The 22,637-nt window shown below is 57.0% G+C and overlaps 1 protein-coding gene across 1 annotated transcript in view; it reads right to left on the bottom strand.

Annotated features, from left to right (window-relative positions):
- The window catches only part of NOL4L (nucleolar protein 4 like), a 58,807-nt gene extending 45,270 nt beyond the window's left edge, over positions 1-13,537 (bottom strand). The window contains exon 1 of the mRNA XM_071572994.1: positions 12,953-13,537. Within this exon, the coding sequence (XP_071429095.1) occupies positions 12,953-13,261 (309 nt within the window). The 5' untranslated portion in view covers positions 13,262-13,537. The remainder of the gene's footprint in view (positions 1-12,952) is intronic.
- Positions 13,538-22,637: the final 9,100 nt, after the last annotated feature.

The following is a 22,637-nucleotide window of genomic DNA, read 5'->3' as shown; positions in this document are numbered from 1 at the left end:
CCACGCTGCCCGCGGTGACCTCCACCCCGAGCCCCGGTGAGCTGCCACCACCCCGAGCGAAACCAGACTCCCAACCTGGGAAGTTCCAGAGAGGCCAAGGGATGACAAGCAGGCTCCATGCACAGGGCTCCTCACCCCTGCAAGCCCTTCTCCATCTTGCACTTGGATCTGGGAGAATCTGGGAGGATTTAATCTGACCTGCAAGCCAGAGAGCCAGCTCTCCAAGGCTCTTCTCTTCAGACTGACAGGGGCAGACACTGCTGGAGGACCTGGTACCTGCCTGTTCTGGGCTCAGCAGCCTGGAGGGTCCTGGCTCTGCCCTTGCACCAGCTGGCAGGACAATCTCTGCCTCCTCCAGCAGGGCTGGCAGCTCTCCTGGGGCCTGGAAAGCTGCCCCCGCTTCGCAGCTCCACAGGGAAGCATCCCTTTTCCAAGGGGGGCACGCTGGAGGGCGGTCAGACAGGGGCTGTGGAGCAGGAGTGGGATGGGAGGGAGTGCCGACTGCTTCCCCATCTGCTGTGCTCAACGGCAGATAAAACACTGCCCTGGCCCTTGCGAGAGGGGCTGATACCACCCGAATTCAGCTTCCTGTGAGTCAAAAGCCGCTTCCTGCCAGCAGAGCCCTGCCTGATAATGGCTGCACTCTGCTCTGTGCCTGGGAGCAGACCCTCTGCCCTCGCCTCTCCTCGCACTTCCCACATGAAAGCCTTCCCTGCTGTATCTCCCAACCACAGCATCTCCCCGCCCCAGTACAGAGTCTCTTGCACGTTAAACTCTAATTTCCTACTGCTGTCTGGAAGGGCCACTGTCACCCTCATCCCTGGGACAGCAGAGCAGGTTTGAGGCCAGCTGTATCGAGCTGTCCCTCAAGGTCACCTCCACTGCACACTGAGACAGGCCATGCCACTCGCTCTGCCTGTGCTCCTGCTGCCCGCTGGCTGAGGGACACAGACATTGTGCCCAGCTGGGTCAGGATCGGGGTCCCCTGTCCCATTGTGGAGCTGCCCCATGGCATGACCACAGGTTCCCCAGCCCACACCAGCAGTGCCATCCCTGTGGCACTCAGACATCCTTTGCCCGTTCTGCCAGCCCTGGGTGGTTCCTTCTGCTGCACACACAGAGGAGCATCCCTGTGTTGAGGTGAGCAGAGGTGGGGTTTGGGTTTTACCTGAGTGCTCTGCTGCTCTTTTAAGATGCCTTTCTAATTTCCTACAGGTTGTGTTTTGTTCTCAGGAAATTCTCAGTCTTCTGACAAAAATGGTCAGCTGGACAAGGGAGTGGACATGCACAGGACAGAGCAGCTGGCACCTACAGAGGTCAAAACTGTGACATACAGGACAGAATGAAATCCTGCTGAGCCACCAGAGACATCCCATCACATGCTCCAGAGATCACAAAATCATGGAATGGTTTGTGTTGGAAGGGATCTTAAAGGCCATGTAGTTCCAAGCCCTCTGCCACGAGCAGGGACACCTTCCACTAGACCAAGTTGCTCCAAGCCCTGTTCAACCTGGCCTTAAACATTTCCAGGGATGAGGCAGCCACAACTTCTCTGAGCAACCTGTGCCAAAGCCTCACCACCCTCACCATGAAGAATTCCCTCCAAACACCATGATTGTTCAAGTCCATCTTCCTGGGCATCCTGTGGCCTCCCAGCCTCCACCCACACCAGTGGACACCACTGGCACACAGCCCACCTCTGCAACTACTCCTCCTGCACAGGCTTCAGTGCCAAACAGACATTTCAATATGGACTCTTACAACTTTTGATCAAAAAACTGTTCTTGGTACTTTGCATCTCTGGGAAGTCAGCCCTTGATTGGCTTCTATATTTAGACTTCTCCAGGGCTTTAGGAAGTTCACTCCTCATGGTATTTAGGTGTAGGATGAAAGCAGCTTTTGCGGGGGATATGTTAAACCACAGCAGGCTCCCTCTGCTAATGCTGTGAGGAGAAAGAGGAGCTCGATTCCTCGAACTTCCCTCTTCCTCCTGCCCCTCATGCCATGGGCACAGTGCATGTCTTAGGAACAGGCACTGGGGAGATGCTGGGCTAAGAACAATATCAGTTGTATTGCTCATTATAAAAGAACCCACAAGAAGTCTATGGGAATTGCTCTCATTTACAGAATTTGCTCTTTTTTTCTCCAGGAAATACTTTGCTGGGAAATTTTTCTGATCATTTCTGGTTGAGAAATGGGAGAAAAGCGGCTGCTAAAATGCTGATGGTGTTTCCCTGCACTGAGCATTTGTATGTCATGTTGCACCATGCAAACATGAAGCCCCATCCTGCATTTGGATCTCCAGCTCTACCCACTGCAGTGGCAACAGCCCCAGCCCTCCTGAGCAGCCGAGAGTCCCTCTGGCCCAGAGGGTTCATTTCTCCTGGGGAAACTGAGGCATAAAGAAGAACTCATTTTCCTGACGCTCCACACTGACTCGGGCCAGGACTGGGGGCATTCACATTGTTTCCCTACCCAGAACTGTACACAATACTTTTTTTTTCCTCTCAAAGTAAATACTTCCTCGTGAGGGGAGCTGGGTGCTTTATTTTTAGCCAGTAAACACAGCTGAGGTGTGTGTCTTTCATGGGGCACAGGCACCTCTTTGGAGCAAGCCACTCTTTCAGCAGCCACAGCTGAGCCATGGGGATGGGTCCAGGCCTTTGCTCTGACCTCAGCTTATTCCTCTCCCTGCTCCCAGGCCTGGGAATGAAAACACAGCACCAGCAAGGGAGGGGAGAGCCTGGAAATGGCAGCCCTGCCTCCGGCTGCAGAGAGGGTCCAGGTGCAGAGTGCCAAGGGGAGGTGGGTGGGTGTGGGGGGCTGCTGGGAGGCTGGGGAATGTGGCTGCCATCCATCCCAGGGCTGCCTGGAGGAGGGAAGAGAAGCCCAGCAGGCAGAGAGCCTTGCTCTGATGGCTGCTTGGGGGCTCCTCAGATGCCTGCTCTGCCCGGGAGGCAGAGGACATTTTGCACAGCACAGGAGAGCAGAGCTGCCTCCCTGCCAGCACCAGGCACTGGTGGGGAAGACACAGCAGCAGCTGGATCTGGCAGGCAGAGGCAAGCTCAGTGCTTCCCAATAAATGTGACCCCACAGGAGCAAGGGGAGCTGGTTCTTTCAGGGGTAACAAAATACTGGGTGCTGTGGGGCACTCCAAGCTGCTGTTGGAGCACTGCTTTGCTTGGGGATGGTGAGAAAGGCTGCACGAGCAGAGCACCCAACTGCCCTGGAGCCCTGGTTTCCCACTGCCCATCAGCTGATGAGCATCACACCCTGCTCCTCAGCCTGTGGGTCCTGTGCTGGAGAAGTGCCACACTGTGAGCACTAACAGGGAGGAGACCACAGGCATTATTATTTGGGAGTTACTATGATGTTGCAGTATTTCTTATTATTTTGAAATAAGCAGGGTTTGCCCAGTGGCTGCCCCATCCATGGAATTGCTTAAGGCCAGCTTGGAGCAACCTAGTGCTGTAGTGGAAGGTGTTGGGAAGGGGCATTGGAATGAAGTGAGCTTTAAGGTCCCTTCCAACCCAAACCCTCCTGGGATTCTATGACTCTAAAATATGAGTTTTGGGGTAGGTTTTTTAAAGAAATCTACAAAGATGGGTAGAGATTTCTTAATGTCATTTGGATCTTGATTTAGGTGACTTGAGGGGGGCTGCTACTGGAGTGGAAAAAAGGGGGGAAATGGTGAGCTGAATTTACAATTAGAAGAGCATTTATATTCCATAGCATCCAGAAAAAAAAGTAGAAGTCTAAAGAATATTGATAATATGCAGCTGTTACACAAACTCAAAACATGTCTAGAGCTGGCTCTTCCTTGAAGTAACTTATCACTGTGAATGATCTCCCCAGTGCTGAGCACTAATCTAATAAAGGATCACCACCAAAGCAAAATCCTTTGAGTCAGAGGGGGGCAAGGCACTGTAAAAAGTGATGAGGTGACCTGTCACAGCAAGGTGACCCCTCTGTGCCTGGGAATAGACCTGGCAGTGTCAGGGCAGCCAGGTGACATCATCACACCTACAGTGAGGACATGGTGATGTCAAAATGAAACTGAGGAGGAGGTACAGAGCAGCGGTGGTAGTTCAGTTCATCAGTGGTAAGCAAAATTATGTAAAATCAGCTACAAGTGATGCTACAGTGAATCAAGGTCAGGCTGGGCTGAGAGGCTGGGCCCTGGATGTGTGGCATCCCAGTGCCAGACCCCTGTGCTCTGGCAGTTCCCAGTATGTGGGCCACCGTTGCAGACACCCACAGGAAGAGCATGATGTGCCTCTAGGGAAATGCTGACAGCTCAGACAACGTTGGGGATGGGGGTTAAAGGCCTGCATGCCCTTCTTTCCCAAACCAGACTCCTCACCAGGTCAGGGCATGGCAGGGACTGAGCTGTACCTCACCACAGGGGCTTCAGCACAGCCCAGCCCTGATACCACAGTCTGGAAACTCCCCAGGAGCACATGCTGGGTTCAAGAAACAGGAACAATGTCGAACCATGAGGGTCATGTTGGACTCCATCAGCCCCTTTCCCAACATGGGAATCCAGCAAAGCATTCAGCCACTGGCATTGTGTTTGTCCTGGGCCCACATACAGCTCCGCAAGGCTGGAGGGTCCTACAGAGGGAGTTGGGGTGGAGGACAGGGGAGAGACACTGATGGAAATCTGTTTGGCCTCCCTCTGCCTTCACATAAACCCCCTCTGTGTTCTGACTTGTGTCCATCATAAATGCTCTAGGTGGACCCCAACTCTTCCAAAAGCTGAGCTCGGACTTTTAAATAAGCCCAGGAAGGATTCACCATTAACCTGGGATGACCAAGTGGAATTTTTTTGAGCTCTTAACTGAGACTGCACATGAGGGGAGCAGAAGTCAAGCATGTTCTTAAACACTCTGTCATGGTAATCCATCCACAGAGATGGATTACCAGGTGTGGCCCATTGTCCCATCACATCTGGTCTCAGTGCCACATCACTGCAGGCTGGACATCTGGGTCATATGGAGCAGCCTCACATCTGGGTCCCTCTGGTCTTCTGTGAGTCTGTGTCTCCAAACAGGGATGCTTCTGGGAGCAGAAAAAAGGGGGGCAAACTGTGCAGGGCAGGGAAGGCAGACAATTAATACAACCTGCACTCTGCATGAGGAATAAATTGGCAGCTGACAGGTTATAATCTGTGCAAGCAGGATCTTCACAGGAGAGGTGAAGGCTCCATTGGGGGCCAATTGGATGGTTAATTAGGAGGACAAAGCAGAGGATTTGTGAAAATGTTTATGAAACAGTGCTTGGCAAGGGAGCCCCTGAGAAACACTCACCAGAGAGAGGAGCTGCTTTGGGTTGGGAGAGGAAACACGAGGGTGAAACAGCAGAACGAGCCTTGAGAGAGAAAACAGCCATGCAAATGTCTGTGAGAGGATGGGGATTCCCAGGTGCTGTGTGGAGGAGTTCAGGGGAGGACCCGATGACATCTCATTTTTCTAGAAATACACGGGCCGTGTTCTCCCCCTTCCTCCTCCCTTCCCTGTCCCCACCCCGGGACCGAAATGGTGGGGAGCAGGCTCTGGGTGCCGGCAGGCACTGCTGCTGCAGCCAATCGGCGCCCGCTGGCCGGGAGAGAAGGGCACGAGGAAAGCAATTAAACCGGAGCTTTGATTGGGCTCACAGATGACTGCTTGTGCTAGAAATGCCTGAGCTTCTTTAGGCGTCTCGGCGGTGGCTGGAGCCGGCCTGATCCCCCATCCCCTCCTCGGCGCGTTGCCGCTGCGGCAGCGGGAGCGTGACTGATGCTCTCTGTCCCACACACGGCTCTGAGAGCTCAGAGGTAGGAACCAGTTGCTAAGAGACAGGACTGTACTTTCCAGCCCACATCCAGACCTTTGTCACCAGCTCAAGGGCTTTCTGCTGGATACAAACGCCTGGCGCAGGTGAGCAGGAGCAGGCGGGCCTCCTCCCAGCCCGGGGAGCCACACAACCAGCATTCAATCTGATGATGGGAATGACAAACCCGAGAGCATCTCCAAGGGACCAGCTTCCCTGGACTGGCTGCTTGTCCCAGTGCTGTGAGGCTGCAAACTGGAACACCATGAATCCCTCGGGCATTGGTGCAGGTGATACCTGCAGCACCAACACCTACAAGGTTTTGGATGTTGTGACAGTGTGGATGAGTGGATGACTCGGGGTTTGCCTTGAGATCCTTCCTTCAAATGCCAGCCAGGAGAGGAGTCCCTAACTTTAGCCTCCTTTTCTTTGGGCGTGCTAGGTGAGTCTGGATTTTAAAGCCAGAGACTCCCATAAGAGAGACCCACCAGCAACCAGTGAGCCCAGATGTGAGACACAGAGGGATCCCATCTTCCCCAGAGGAACTCTCCCTCTTGGTGAGGAGTGGATGCATTGGAGCCACCAACGTTGCCTGTGCCCATCTGTCAGAAGGGAAACACATCCTCCAAGGCTGCCAAGTCAAAGCAGAGCAAGGACAGAAACCACTCACACAGCATTGTCCTCCTGGCTGTCACTCTATACCAGGAAGACACAATCAGCCTCCACTCCACTTCCAGAGGCCACTGCCTTAACCTCAGACATGCAGCACAGACACTGTTACCCAAACCTCTGCTCTGCTCTCTGCTCCCAAACACTGCACAGACAGTCTGCAGCTATTTCTCCTCAAACAAATTGCTACTCTTTGGCACCAGCCACAAAAGTGGAAGTCAGCAGCTTTCCAACAAAGACAGTGATCTTGGCCAACAGGTACCTGCCCTTGCTACAATCAGCTAATTAAACCAGACACTGAAACTCAGGGGTGGCTCTGGTCCATCTCAATGTGATCCTTTAGAGGTGGGCACAGCTGATATGAGATCAGGGGAAGATAATTACTCATTTGCACTAAAGAATGCAATATGAATATGCATCCCTCAGTCACAGCAATGCCAGAGCATCCATGCAGGCCAGGTGGACTCCTCCACACCTCTGGGCTTTCCCTGCCATTTGCTTGTCCACAGTGTAGGTTCACAGGCTCCTCATACCAAGCCCAATGTAATGGTAAAACCAAAACTGAAGAAATCGTATCAGCAGGAGATTATTTCTGAGAATGGTCCTGAGAAAGTTCTCACTGACAGTGGTGTGGCTGCCCCTCTGGGCTCTGCTGCTGTCTTTAGTCAGGGACCAAATTCCCCTGTCTGCCTGTGGTCAGAGTAAGCTCCTCTCACCCACGGCCCACGAGGAGAGCTGAGAACAGCCATGTACTATCTTTACAGCCAGTCCTCTCTGCTCCTCATTAACTCAGCCCTGAGTGCTTGGTCTGTTTTTCTGTGCAAAGGTGGGACATAACCTGGAGGGTGGGAACAGCCCCTTGTCAGATCTGAGGTTCTTTCCATTTCAGCCTCATTGACCAAAGCCTGGCTGAGTTGTGCTTTGGTTGTCTGGTTTTGGACCTTCTTCAGAGTGACACCCTTCAAGGACCACAAATCTGAAAACAATTGTGGGTGAAGGAGATAATTTCAGATTAATATTATTCAAAAAACTCTGTTCCTCTTGGATCAGCTGTGCCATCCCTGTTTCTGGAATCATGTAGGATGTGCCATAGAGATGGAGAGAGTTATTTTTTCAAACACTGTTTGGTCAGACATGTACTGAGGATTGGGACCTTTGCTAGTGGCACTCCAGGTGTCATGAGCACCAGTGACCAAAGCCAGTCCCTGAGGCTGAGGCTGGCTGGCATGGTGGCATCTCCCCTGGAGCTGTGCCATGCATGCCCTACTGTGGTCCTAATGACCACAGTGGGGCTGCCTTTAATCAGGTTTGCAGGCTTGGCAGAAATAAAGCAAGAACTGAATTAGATGCTGGTTTCCCCCTTATCCCCAGAAGCAGCTTCAGCAGGCTGTCCCAAGGGGTGGGAGTGGGCAGGAGCTGGAAACAGGCTCTGCTGCCAGATCTGTTCCCAGCTCAGTGAGGAACTTCATTCTGCCAGGCTGCATAACTGCAGATCATCAGAGCTCTTTAAATTCACCTTGCCAAGGTACTGGAGGCTTCTGCTGCTGCCTGGTGAGCCTTAAGCCAGCTCTCGAGCCCAGGGGACTGGGTGTCACTGCTCTGAGTCTTATCATGAGCACCTTCAAAAGTAGAATCTGTGATTGATATTGTGCAAACTTGGAGCTGAATGTGGAAGGGATGCTGATGTGGGGGGATTTTCTCTAGCTGGGGTAGAATGGGACCATGCAGCCAGGCCAGCACTGTGCAAGCCTCCTGAGTGCACATTTAAATATAAACCTGCCATAGGTTCCACTCCTTGGAAAAGCCAGTGCTGCCCCATGTGCTGAGGGTGGGGGTCTCTGCAGGTGAAGGCTCTGTGTGCTCTAAGTAAGGCTGGTGTAATGGGAGTAATAGACAATTTCTCAGATAATACCCTCAGGCCCATCTGCCTTGTCTGAGGCTCTTCTGAATGGTCTTGATTTATTTTTTTTTATCACTTGAAGTCCCCAGAAAGTCTGAGTGGTTATTCACGCTGTGAAAACCTTCTGTTGACTGATGTTCTTAGAGGTTATAGATGTGCAGTTTTTTGGGGCACTGAATATGGGCATTGAAGGGTACTTGTACTAGGAAAAATGTAGCCTCTATTAGCTGTTGGAGCAGCATCTTTCTGACATGCCTGGCTCCTCAGCTCCGGCATTCTGCCACTGTGCTGTGCTGTCCCACGGCCTGGCACCGCAGCTCTCACATCACAACACTCCAGTCTCTGGAGCTAAAACGTATTTCGGGATAGGCTGTACTGTGAGATTTATTCGCTGTCCCATGGGATGGTTTTCCTGCTGTTGGTGAAAGCCTCCACCCACTTTGCATCTCGGACTCTCCAATTCTATTTCTGGTGCTCCCCCTGCCACAGCACCGCTCCCCAGGTGAGTTCCACCGGGCATAATCATAAAATAATTTTGAACATCTGGCTCTGGGGGTCCCAGTACAGGTGAGCTGTACCTGTACAACAGCAGCAACCCACCTGGCAATGCCCTCATGCTGTTAGTGATGCTCACAGAGCCCCAGAGCGTTGTGTCAGTGCTGTGGGGGACGAGTGGGGCAGCAGAATCCAGCGTGGGCAGCGCTGCAGAGCCTGCCCGGTCCCCACGGCTCCTGCAGCCCCCGGAGGGCCAGGCTGACGCCAGCCCTGCCCTGCTCATCCCGCAGCCCCCAGCCTGCAGCACGGCCTGCCAGCAGGGATCTGTCCTGCGGGGCTGCCGCTGCGCCGGAGTTGTGACAAGCTCCCACCACGCACGGCCAAGGCCAGCATTGATCCAGAGAGCAGCAAACGCCCGAGCCCAAGTCTGAGGTGAACCCTCCCCTGCACACCCGCTGCTCCGGCCACAGCCATCTGCTCTGCCGCTTGTCACCGAGCCCTGTCCATTTCCCTGCACCGGGGCTCCATCTCACTCCACGTTTGTCTGGGAAAGACTGTCTAAATGATGCTAAATGCTTAGGACAAGAGGGACATGAGATTATAACCAACTGCATCTTACCACCTCGTGGACAAATTCTCCCACAGTTCTTAGCAAAGCTGGGGAGAAGGGCAAGGGCTGCACATCCATTGCCAGGGGTCAGTCCAGCCCATGGATAATGAGAGGGTTCACACCTTCGTGCTCATCGGCCACGGGAAAGGACATATCTGGGCACTTTGGGCTGTGTCCATTGTCTGTGCTGCAGACACAAAGATACCCTCCTCCTCGCTACAGCCTAAAAATGCATTTTTTTCCAACTCCCTGACCTAAAGGATGCAGCATGCAGGCCATGCATGAATAGGGCTGTCAGGCAACAATGTCCTACACCACTGAACCGCCTGTGTTTATCTGCATAGGGCTTTTTTAATTGCATGTGTTAAATGTCCAGCATCTTTGGGACGTTCATCTGGGAAAAAGAAATGTGAACAGTCTCTGTGCCAGACATCCGTCCGCACTGCTGTTCCTATTCCCAGTGCATTCTTTGAGAAGACCACCATCTGCTCTGACCACCACCTAAGGCAGATGCCCCCTTCTCAGTGCACAGTCCCCGCTCTCAAGCCACCCAAATCTGATTAGGCCTGTTCTGATGAGAGGCCTGGAGGAGGGCAAGGGAAAGTTACTCAGGAGAGAAAATAATAACCACATGTTAATTAATTTTTCACTACAGATGCACAGAAAATACACAAACCAGTTCAGGATGCATAAGCCAAAAGGAATAGGTCTACTGGCTTGCTGGGAAGGGGGGTATTTTGGGAATTTGGGATTATTATCACTATTTTCCAGAGGAGGAGTGGCCCCAGCCCTGTCAGGGAAAGGAAATCTTATCCCCACTGCTGCCCTCTACACACTCTTTACCACCTCTACTCCAGCTTTCCCTCACAGCCCCTTGGATTTTCTGTAGCGACCTGCAGTGACAGCAGAGCCTCCCCCTCACTGCACCCGGGCTGGGGGCTCTGCCTGTCCCTGCTGCAGGGGACATCCCCAGCACAGGGGTTGCCTGGCAGATGTGCCCAGAGAAGGGAGAGCAGACAGGACAAGCCAGATCAGGTTGCTGAGGAGCGCAGCCAGGAGAAAGCAACTGAAACACCCCTCCAGAAGTATTTGGGGAAAGCAGCTGAACAGGCACTAAACCAGAATCCAGGCATTACTGTCCAGCAAAAGCCTCCTATAAGCTTAATGAAGTATTTGACTGTGTGCATGAAAGCAATGAAATACACCCCAAACCCAGCCCAAATCACCAAGGATGAGGAATTGAAGAAAATCCCTGCCAAGTTATCTCTAAATTTAAGAGCCACTTTAGGCAAAACTCCAACTGCACCCATCTGAAACAGGCCATGGGATTCCTAATAGAGAGAGGTATGGTGGGGCCAGGGAGGCCAGGACCAAGGGATCAGGAGACAACAACTTCTACAGATCCCATACTGGAGGCTTTTGGGGAGTGCAGTGACTGGTCTCCCTACAGCCAGTGGTTCTGCAAAGCACTCCCAGCCCTAATATCAGTTGGGCAGCCAGGCAGTAGGAAATAAGCTGTATTGCCCCTTGGAAAATTCGGTTGTCCCCCAGGACATGCCTATCTGTGTTTGCTGGTTTAGGGGAGCCTGGGTGTAACTCCTGCCTGTAGCCTGCAGGGACTCTGCCAGGGAAGATGCGGGGGCCTAGGCATGCTCCTTGCTGAAACTTCATCTGTGCAGAGGCCCTTTGGGAATATGTGGGCTTGCACCAGGCTGGCTGAGCCGCTGACCCTTGGGACTCCCTCCCGGACAAAGGGGAGGGGGCATCTAGCGAGCAGCGGGGTCGAGGGAGCCTGGGTCGGCCTCTCTGGGGTACCATGACTCTGCAGCATTTGGAAGATCTGGGATAGAGTCGCTGGCTGGATGGAGAGGACCTGCTGGGAGTGCTGGGTCTGTGGAATGGGGTACCACTCCTAATCCACGCTCCGCAGGGGTTCCTGGAGCGGGGGGGAGCGGAAGAGAAGGGCTGCTAAAATGTCTCAAAAAAAAATCGCCAAGAATTTTTTTTGGGGCATGGCATGGGGGAGGGGGGCTGAGAGGGGAGAAAGAAAGGAGCCTCTGAGCACCACGAAGGGAGAGGGAGAAATAATGACCCTTCCCCCTCCCCCCAATAATCAGGCGGACCAGATGGGAGGTAAATAGTGCGTTTAGAAGCATTTGCCACAGATGGGCTGCCCTCAATGGAAGCATCCTCCAGCCACATCAATGCTGGAGTCTGTGTGCACAGAAAACACTGCACCCTTCAGAGCAGCGGCAGCAGCAGCAGCAGCGGGAGAGGCGGGGAGGGACAGGGGGAAAAAAATCCCTGCCGGAGCTCTCCGGTACCCGCGGTCCCGGCGGGGCAGCGGGGGGTGCGGGGGCCAGCGGGGGGCGCGGGGCCGGGGCCGGGGCAGCCCCGCTGGGCGCTCCTCGCGCGGGGCCGGGGCCGCCAAAGTTGCGCGTTTCCCCCCGCGCCGGGGAGCGGGACACGCTCGGGACGGGAACAATGGGGTGGCGGGGCAGCCCCGGGCGGCGTCGGGAGGAGGGAGGGAGGCGGCGGCCGGTGCCCCGCGCCCCGGCCCGGCCGGGCGCCGAACAATGAGGCTTCGGCGGGGGAGTTCCCGGGACGGCGGCCCGCGGGCAGGCGCGGGGGGGAGGCTGCCCTAATCCGGGCTCTGCCGCTGCCCGCACTCCCCGGGGCACCGGCTGCGGCGGCCGCGCCGGGCGGGCAGCGCCGCGGGACGCGGGGCCGGGCTCAGCGCGGCGCTCGGGCTCGGGCTCGCCCCGCTCCGCTCGGCACGGCTCTCCCCGCTCCGCTCCGCTCCGCTCGGCGCGGCGGCGGGGCGGGCAGGGCGCGGCGGCGGCGCGGGGGGTGCCGGCGCCCCCTCCCCGCCGCCCGCTGCCCTTGACTGCAGCCCTGTCCCCGGCCGTGGGGCGGATGGGAAATGCCGGGCGAACGTGATCGGACAGCGCGGGGGGGCGCGGGGCCCGCAGCGGGCGGCGGCGCGGCCCCCCCGCGGGGGCAGGTGCACGGCGCGGGGCACCGCCGCCCCCTCCTCCCCCGCGCCGGCAGCGCCCGGGCACGGCGGCAGCGCCGGATGGGACGGGGACGGGTACCGGGGACGGGGGGGCGGCGGAAGGTGCGAGGCTTCGGGCGCGCCTCTGCCCATCCGCATCCCGGGCGGGTCGGGGCGCGGGGGGCGCGGCGGCTGCCCCGGGAGCGGCGGGGGCTGCGGGAGCGGCCGGGCCCCGCGTCGCGCCCCGCATGGGGCATGCGCGCTCCCGGCGGCCGGCGGGGCTGGGCCGCCCGGTGCTGACGGGACAGGGCCGGCGCGGCGGTGGAGGGGACCGCGGCCCCGGGGGTGCCCGCCCCCGCCCCGGGCAATTCATCCCCCCCCTCCCTGCCCGCACCCCCGGGGAGGACAGACAGACACGGACAGGCAGGCAGACAGACAGACACAGAGCCCCCGGGGCACGGAGCGCACTAACCGTTCCCGTTTTCACCGGCACATATACCACCACTTGACCCATCTTCGTCGCCTCCCTGGTGCCGTTTCCCAGGCGGAAGCCCTTGGATCGGACCCAGAACTGGAACTTGCCTTTCTCCCCCCCGCCGGAGCCGCCGCCGGAGCCGGTTCCCCCCTGCAGCACCTCGGCGATGCGCTGGTACTTGCTCCGGGTCACCGTCTTGGTTTTGGCCGAGTCCCCGTAGGTGCGCAGGCACCAGTCCCGGAACTGCCGCCCCAGCTCGCTGTCCCCGGGGCGGCTCCCCCGCAGCAGTAACGGCGGCTTCGGCATCGCCCGACCGGCGGCGGCGGCGGCGGTAACGGCGGCAGTGGCAGCAGCAGCGGCGGCGGCGGCGCCCGGCCCCGCGCCCTGTCCCAGAGCGGGCGGAGGGGCAGCGGCGCTCCCGGGACGGGCTGCGGGGGCGACGGGCGGGATGGAGCGGGGAGCAAAAGGCGCAGGGGGTTGGTGGCCGCTGTAACGGGGAGGGGGGGAAGCACCGGGGCTCGGACAGCGACCGGAGGGAGGCACCGGCGGCGCCAGCAGCAGCAGCAGCCGCTCCTGTCACAGGATCACAGGCGGCTCCGGCTCGTCCCCCTCCCTCCCTCCCTCCGCCCGCCCGCCCGCCCGCCCGTCCCTGCCTCCTCCGCCCCCCTCCGGCCGCCTCCTCCTCTCAGCGGGATCCCACCTGTTAGAGCGGCCTCGCCGCCACCGACGGGCCCCCCCCCCTTCGACCCCCCGCCCTGGGGTTACCACTTCCCCCGCCCCGGCTCCGGTGGGATGCGCTCCCCCGGCTCGGCCGCCCCCCCTCTCCCTGCGCGCTTCCCCGTTCCCCGGCCATCCAGCTCCGTGCGGCCGGGGAGCAGCGGAGCGGGGGGCAGGGGGCACGGCCGAGGCGGGGTGCGGGGTGTCGGTGGGCGCGGGTCCCGGTGCCGGTCCCAGACAAAGGGCCGGCGGGGCGCGGGCGCACGTGTGCGGCGGGACGGGCCGGCGGGGCGGAGGCGGGCACCTGCCGAGCCGCCGCAGAGCCGGGGAGGAGCCGCGGGGGCAGCGGGAGCGGCGGGGGGAAGGTGGGAATGGGGGGACCGCCGCCCGCCGGGAGGACCGGGATCGTCCCGCAGCGCCCTCGGTTGACCGGAGCGGCTGCGGCTTGTCCCGCCGGACTGGGAGAGCCGCACCCCGCCCCGAGCCCGGCCCCGGGGCAACCGCGGTCCTGCCGGCCCCTGGAGCGGGAGACAAAGGCCGGACCCCGGCCCCGGTGCCTCTCTGCGCTCCCCCGCCCTCCGCATCCGCCCCGCAGTCCCGGCTGTCCCGCGGCGGGACCGAGCGCCTCCACTGCGGGGCGAGCGGGGCGGGTCGGGACACGGTCCCGCTTCTCCGACCCCGAGGGGGCGGAGGCGAGGGGCGGCCGCGGAGGGCCCCGGGGGCGGGTGAGATGGGGCGGCCCGTCCCGGCCGGCGGCTGCGGCTCGGGCTCTGCCCGGCGCTCGCACGCATGTGCCGTGATGCTGATGGTGCCACACGTGTGCTCCCGGTCTGTCCATCGGTGTCACATGTGTGCTCCGTGCCCACCCGGCAGTGCCACGCGTGTGCTCCTGGTCTGCTCATCAGTGTCACACATATGCTGTGGTCTGTTCATTGGTCCCAAGCATGTTCTCCCTGTCCATCAATGCCATACGTGTTCTCCTGGTCTGTCCATTAGTGCCACAAGCATGTCCCATGCCCACCCAGCAGTGTCACATGTGTGTGCTCTTCATCTGTCTGTTGGTGTCAAATATGTTCCCTGTCTGCCCATCAATGCTATGTATGTGCTCCTGCTCTATCCATTAGTGCCACAAGCGTGTCCCATGCTCACCCAGCAGTGCTACATGTCTGCTTCTGGTCTATTGGTGTCATCATGTGCTCCTGTCCAGCAGTGCCACATGTGGTCCCAGTCTGTCCATCAATCCCACACCTGTGTTCCCTGTCCATCACTGACATGCATGCTCCCAGTCTGTCCAGTGGTGCCACATATGTGCTCCATACCCACCCAGTGGTGCCACACATGTGCTCCTGATCTGTCCATCGGTGACACTTGTGCTCCATATGTGCCTTGCAGTGCCACATGTGTGTTCTGTACCCACCCAGCAGTGCCACACACCTGCCCTGTCCCAGTCAGGGGTACACCATTGGTACATATGACGGCTGCCTGCCTGGTCAGCAGTGGTAGGGCTGGCATGAGATGTAGGAGCAGCAGCTGGGAGTCTGTGGGAACCTGGAAGAGGAATTTGATGTGTCAGTGAGTTGTCAGAGGTTGGTGCTGGAGGTGTTGGGTGTGGCAGCAGAGCAGCCTGGGCACAGCTGGCCGTGGTGCCACTTGCCAAGGCTGGAGACCGGGAGGAAGGTAAGGGCACTTCATGGCTGAAGGACAGTTTTCTTCACTGCCCCTTGCCCCATGCCAGTCACATGGTGCCCATCCAACAGATCTTGAGGTGGGAGTGGACTGCTGCAGGAGCTGAACCATGGGTTAGCCACACCACAGGGGGTTTGGTGAAACCAGGGGATATCTGTGACACTGAAACACTGGCATTACTTACTGCAATATCCCACTTGACCTTCTCTATCCCACTGGATATCTGGACACCTCTCAAAAAATTCCCAGTGTCACCATCCAGTTTGCACTGGTCCCAACATGATGCGACTGGAGGGGAACTCAGGAAGCACAAAGGGTCTTTCCTGTGGTGGATTTTCACCCCAAGGCACGTTGTGCAGGATGCTTACAGGAACTTGCTGGTGTGCTGCAGTATTGCTGATGACCACTGCGAACAGGATGGACATCCTCTGAAGCCTCAGCCAGCCATGAAAGCTTGGCTTTCTCAGGGCATGGTTGTGAGGAGCAGTGAGTGGACAGAAATTGCAGAAGAGAGAAGGGTGTGTGCAGTATTTGGGTTCAATGGGCAACTTTCTCACAAAGATTTTGCAGATGAAGTTAAGCTCAGCTCTCAGCCTGCTCCAGCCCCTGGGCATCCACCTCCCCTGAACAAAGGGACTGACTGAGCTGCTGTTGGGAGCCAGCTGATATGGGGGTCTGGGGGGAGGTCCTATGACAACTTGGTGACTCAGTTTTGTGGAAGGTGTGGTGACAGTTGGATGTCCAGGAGTGTCAGGGAAGATCTCATTGCTGGAGTCCAGACACTTTGCTGGAGATGTTGAGCAAGGAAGGGAGTAAAAGAATTCTTGACTTCTGCTGGGGAGTTGCCCTGCCCAGTGGTGGTGCTGCCTTCTTCACCACGATCAGACATCCTGGCTGAGGTCACCACTGAATTCCACACCTTGCAGCTGAACTTTTGAGGAGCCCCATCCAACCTGGCCTTGAACACCTGATCTTGTTCCTCAGCATCTGGATTCACACTCAAGTAGAACCAAATCTTGAAGTATCTACCAACCACCCTGCCAAGCAACCCAAAGTGAACTCAGGAGTTACTAACCATCACTTCTGCTGGCAGCTGCATGTACGCCCTTAGGGAGGTTAGAGAATGTTGAGGTACTTATGGGATCACTATGGATGATGTTTGGCTCTTGGGACTTCGGTCATTCACAGCTGGACAGCCAGTGGTACCTGGGTGTCTCAGCTGCCTCTGTAGTCAGTGTGTGACAATGAGCACCTCCAGAAACAGTTCATTCCCATGCTCTGAACACTCTCTGTGAGTGAGGTGAGTTGCTTGCTGGAACTGTCTCATTCTTCCCATCAAACACAAAAGGAGCCCATGTGTCTCTGTCCATGTCTGAGATGTTCACCTGCCTGAGGCCGGATGAGAGACTGTGATCCACCAATGGGATAGCTGGGATCCACCAGCAGGATGGAAAAGGGGAATGATTCCAAGTCGTCTTGGGAGAGTCATTTCAGGGGAGGCACAGAGAAGTGCAAAGGCTCTGGAGGTGCTCTGGACTGCCACCTGGTTCTGGTGAGCCATGCTGAGAAAATTTAGCCTGAAACCAGTGCAGAGAGAGTTTGCTGGATTGTTCAGGATAGGAGAGTGTCTTGTAGAGATACTCAGCTCCCTGATCTCAGAGAAACAGATGCTGAGAGAAGACACGTTTATGGACAACTGGAGATAGACACCAGGCAGGGACACAGACTAAACCCTGGCACCACCTTGGGACATGACAAGTAGGAATGCACAGACCATGGATAACTGCATGTCCGAAATGAGGAGGTGCTGACAAAGCATCAGAGCCACGAGGCTCTACAGGATTGACCTCAGAGGAGAATTGGGGTGAGAACTTGGTGGCTTGGTCAGATTCTGGGTGGCGTGGCCCAATGTGGCTGCCTCTCACAGCAGGCACTGGGATCCCATCAGGGTCTCTGTCCCCTGAGTGGGAAATCAGCATGAATTCTCCTGTAGTTTTTGCTAACTCTGAGCCTAAACAACGAGGTTTTCCCAAGTAGAATTATTCTTGACTTTAATCAAAACCCAATTTAGATCCAGGTCAGATAATAAGTCAAAGCAGCTCAGGGAAGTCAGCAAGGAATGAGAATTCCTTCTGGAGCCTGTTGGATTGCTGTCCGTGTCACAGCACCAAGCATCATTTGGTGAGGCTTCTGCTCAGGAGAGGCCTGGGACTGAGACAGGCAGAGCACTCAGAGTCACAAATTGAGTGGGGATTTGTGGAAATAATAGATATTTTCCCCATCTTATTCTGCCTCCAGTGTGGCTTCAGCAGGCTGGGAATCAAACCACGTGGCCACTGGATGGATGTGCTTGGAGGAAGAGTCACAGAAGGAGTGGGGTATCCTGGCACTGTGGGGAAGGACTGAAATACCCAGCAGCTGCCAGAGCTGTGTGGGAGCCTGGGCAGGAACAGCCAGGGAGCTGCAGAGCAGGGCTGAGCTCCATTCCCAGAGCTGCGTGGGGAAGGCTGATGGCACCTGCCCACATCCGCTGCGACTGCACATGATGCCACGTCTCCCTCAGTTTCGAGACCAGCAAATTCACCCTTCTCTGGTTTTTTTTTCTTTAGGAAAAAGAAGGAAAAAACCCAACCAGGAGACCACAGATTTCCAGGCTAGGCTGTGCTAAGGCGGCACAAGCTGTCAGCAGGAGCACCAGGAGCAGCCAGGAGCAGCCAGAGTGCCCTCTGCAAGCTGCAGATCTCATTGTCTGTGTGGCAGAGGACAAGAGGGAAGGAGTGTGAACCAAAAATAGTCTTACAGTTTAAGAACTAAAACCGTTCCTGTGACCCTCACACTTGAACTGGGTTAACAGTTGGACTCGATGATCTTAGAGGTCTCTTCCAACCTCAGCAATTCTGTGATTCCATGATTCTCTGTGCCAGGGGAGCCTGTCTTCATCCACCAGCTCAGAGGAGGGTCTTCTTCATTTTTCCAGGTGTGATCTGTCCCTCCAGGCACATCTGCTTGGGCTGTCCTCCCTGGGCCCTTCGCCCTCCTTTGAAATCCTCACCATGGGTGCACTCCAGCAGCATCTGCAGCTGCAAACATCTGGACAGGGCTTTCCCATGAGCCTGCTCTGAGGTCAGGGTATTGCTGTGGGCTCTGAGGAATCCCTGCTGCATCTGGATGACCTGTGGGCATAGCTGGCACAGGAAGGGACAAGTGAATACTGGCTGGGATGGGCAGCTCTGCTCCTTCCAGAAGGGAACTGCGAGGTCCACAGGGGTCTGACCTTTACCTTACAACATTTAAATGCCAGTGCTGGAAGGCATAGCTGGCAGATGGGGAAAAGACCTTGTGCCTGGGGAGTGCTGCCTGCTCAAGAGGCCCCAGGAGAAGCTGGCTTTACATTTTTGGTGTGCTGAGGGGACATGAGGGTCCCTGTGGTGGTTTAATGGACTTAGGCTGAATCCTGGAAACTTGTGCAGGATAATGAAATGCCAACTATTCTTTTGGTCTGGCTGCATCCCACCTCCAAATACTTTAAACACTTTGACCCAACTGTTAACTCAGCAGTGGGTGCTGGTCCATGTGGCTCATCCATCCCCTTCTGCCTGGCTGGGTCTGTGCTGTGGGCACTGGGTGTGTGCTGACCGCAGATGTGCTGCTTGTGGCTGTCCCTGAGCAAGTTCCTGGTGCCATCCATCTCTCTCCAAAGGCTCCTTACCAGCAGAGCTGAAGAGCCTCACCTGCAGAATTATCCCCAGGGGATGCTGAGCCTGAGCCAGGCTACTTCCATGTAGGATGGGAGGGAGCAGAGCCCTTACAGAGTCAGACCCCATCCCATGGGATGCTGCTGCTTCTCTCATTCAACCCTCTGTGTCAGACAGTGGCCAAGGGAGCACTGGGGCAATTTTGATTTGAGGGCTGTGTCCGTGATTTGAGGACTGAGGGGTTTTGCCTGATATCCTCAGGGATGTCAAAGTGTGGGCTGGTCCCAGAATAAAATGGATTCTGTGTCATTCTAGGGCTGAATGGGTTAATTTTTGTGCTTCCCTCCCCAGCTCGCTGTGGACTCTGGCTGGGACAGAACATCTGTCTGTTGCTATGGCTGCAGTACACTTGAAGGGGATGACTGGATAATTATTGCAAACATCCATCCTGCCTGATGTGCTCCCAGACCCTCCCTGCCCCAGCCAGGGCAGTGGCCGCTGCTCAGGCCCAACTTCACTCGCAGGGACCCTACCGAGGGATGGCGCGTTGGCATCACCTTTTCATTTGCATAATTAATGAGGCCGAGCCTGCAGGGCTCCTGGGAAATCCGACGCAGAGCAGCAGAGACGAAATGGCACGGAGGGCTCCAGCCTTCTCGGGGCTCGTTAGAGCTCGGCTCGCTGCTGACGCCCTGCTTTGGAGCTACCGGGGAGTCGTTCTTCCACTGCTGCTAATTTACCACCCACTTCTATCCGAACAGATTGCTCTGGGCTGATCCTGCCATGCCTCCTCCAGGCACAGGATCCCACCTGGCTGCTGCTAAGCAGGGCCCCACCAACTCAGCACAAACCAGGGTGCAGACCCGCAGGGCTGTCACACCATCAGGGGCTTGGGAAGTGGCAAGGTCCAAGGTCATGGCATGAAACCAAGGCTTTCCCTGGTTCTCCCCTGGGCAGGCTGCTGCCTGCTCTCGCTTCTTGCACTCCCTGCCTGCTCTCCTGTGTGTGTGGCTGAGGTGCCAGTGCTGGATCCCCAGCTTCCAGCAGAGCCCACTGCCAGTCGCTGCCTGGTGATCCGGTCAGGATCCCTGGCCTCTGGTGGAGCCCAGTGCCAATCAGTACCTGATGGTCCACCTGCAATCCCTGGCCTCACCTTGCATGTGCTGGAACATGACTTGCCCTAACCCTGTACCTCCCAGCAACTCCTGCTGCTCCTTCGAGTCAGCTTGCCCTGAAACACCCACGTCTCCTTTGTTTCTAGTGTTGTTGTTGTTCCTTTGCCTGCTGGCGTTTAACCCTGCCCTGGATCTCATTCTGGGGGTGTTCAAAAACCTGCGTCCTGCCCTGTGCCCTGTGGACTGACCCTGTTTCTGCAAGTCCCACCTCTGAATAGATAAGGCAGAAGTTCCCCTTCTGAGCAGCCACTGGTGTTCTGTTTAACTGGGAGCTTCAATGCAGCCATTGTACTTTTTTTTCTGCTTATCAACATGTGGTGGGTAGGAGGCCCAAGTGGAGCTGGGACCATGAGGAGTGCAGACCCACAGCCAGCAAACAGCACTGCAGCTGGGACCCTCCACCTGGACCCTCTGCCAGAACTGCATTGGCTCCATGAGAACCTGGGTAGGCTGTGCAGGACAAGGCTGCCTCTTGCTTTTTCCGTTATCTGTAACATTGACAATAAATATTGTCATACAGTGTTTTGGACCTGCAAAGCACCTGGCAAGCACTTGCTGGTGTAGAGCATTCCCAGAAGCTCCAGTGGCAGGTAGGGATGGGGCCAGATCATGGGATACTCCATCAGGCAGTGCTGCCTCTTTAAAGGAGGAAAGAGGATGGCACAGAGATGGAGAGGCCTGTGGGCTACTCACAGATCCTCTCTGATCCTTATCATCCCAACATTTTTGCCTATGATTCAACAAGCTCCTTTGCTTGCACAACTTGCTTGATTCTCATCTCTGTGACTCAGGTGCAAATGATGGCCTCACATTTGCAGTGAGAGAGCTGAGCCCTGTGGCTACACAACGTCCCAGAGATCCTCACTTTGATTCAGCCTGGAGGACAGAGCCAGGCACTTCCTTCTCAGAGGCCCTTGCAGAGGGAATGGGGTGAAGGAGGGTGGCAGGTGGCTGGGTGTCACACAGGCTCTGTGATGGGGCCCCCAGGCATGGGCAAGGCTGGCATCTGCTTGCCACACCTGCGGAAAGTCTGTTAGAGTGTGTGGGGATCCTGGAGCCCCCCCTCTTCCCCCAGGAACTCATCATATCCTGACCCCAAGGAAGATCTGGGATTTGCTGTCCCAGGTTGGGCCCTGACCTTGGGTAGCCAGGGTGGTCTGGATGCTTGGAGGGATGTGTTCTGCTCCACAGAACTGGCTGCAGGGAATTGTGGGCTCTCAGCACCTCTGCAAGTCCTGCCATCGAGCTGTGCAGCTCTCTTGGGAGGTACCCACTGCTGGGTGCCTGTGCTTGGAAGTGACTCCTCTGAAAACACACAGGGTATCCAGGAGATGTAGGACTGTGGGAGGATTCAGGCAGGAGGATTCTTGTGGCAGGCGGAAAGATGGTGCCACTTTCTGCTCACGGCAGAGTCCTGTGTCTGTGGTGGGCCTGGAGCTTCGAGGAGGCTTCTCCTCTGGCTCCTGGGCTGAAGGGGCTTTAGGGGACAAGCTGTCAGCGGTGCCTATTCCTGATTGTAACTCTGGGGAGGGGTCTCAGGGTGCCCTGTCCCATGTCAGGGTGCAGGGCATTATCTCCTGATGGTGCCCCAGTGTCAGTCCAGCAGTGACACCTGTGTTCCTGGCCCAGCCCTTAGAGCAATGTGGGCTCTAGGTGACACCTTTAGTTTCTGTACTCCCCAAGACTGTGGGCAGGGAGGAGGTCGAGTCACTGCAAAGCCACAGCTGAAATGCAGAGCTGTGCCTGGCAGCAGGGCAGTGGCTGCAGGGGGAAGGAGGAGGAGCGGGCACAGGGCTCCCCCAAGGACAGCCCTGGCCAGGAGCTGGTGATGGGGACTGGTGTAGGGATGGAGGCTTGCCACCTCCCCTACCTCCTGGGCTTGGCCCCATTTCCAACGTGTCTTGGCACCATATGGCGCTTGCTTTATTTGTTCTGCTGCGACTTGGGAAGGAGGGCAGTGTTTCATTGTCTGGCAGAGGAGGTGGGACGCAGGCACAGGAATATGCCCGTGTCCCGTGGGATCACTGCCTGAGCCAGGCACTCCACATCTCGTCCGAGCTGCAGGTCGGTGTCCTCATCCTTTCTCCAGAGGGGTTTTCCCGGAGAGTCGCTGCTGGAGATTCACCCACCCACGTGGGCACCGGAGCTGAACCAGCGCCGCGTGTGCGGGAGCGTCCCGGTGCGGAGCACGACCGACCCACCACGGGACGTTGCCTGTAGGAGGAAAACGTGGCAGCGCTGCTCCTGACTCATCAGAGCACAGGCAGCAATCCTGCGACAGCGATGCCGGGCTTGCCCAGCACCAAAAAGTGACAGCACGCTCCACCCACCCCGGCTTGCGGGAGCAGGAGCAGGAGCAGGAGCCTTCTCCGCATGCCCGCGGTCTGGAGCAGCAGCTATCCCGCGGAC

This window comes from Pithys albifrons, chromosome 18, assembly GCF_047495875.1.
Source record: "Pithys albifrons albifrons isolate INPA30051 chromosome 18, PitAlb_v1, whole genome shotgun sequence".
Classification (NCBI taxonomy): Eukaryota; Metazoa; Chordata; class Aves; order Passeriformes; family Thamnophilidae; genus Pithys; species Pithys albifrons.
The sequence above is the reverse complement of the archived record's forward strand: the minus strand, read 5'-3'. Positions and strand labels throughout refer to the sequence as shown.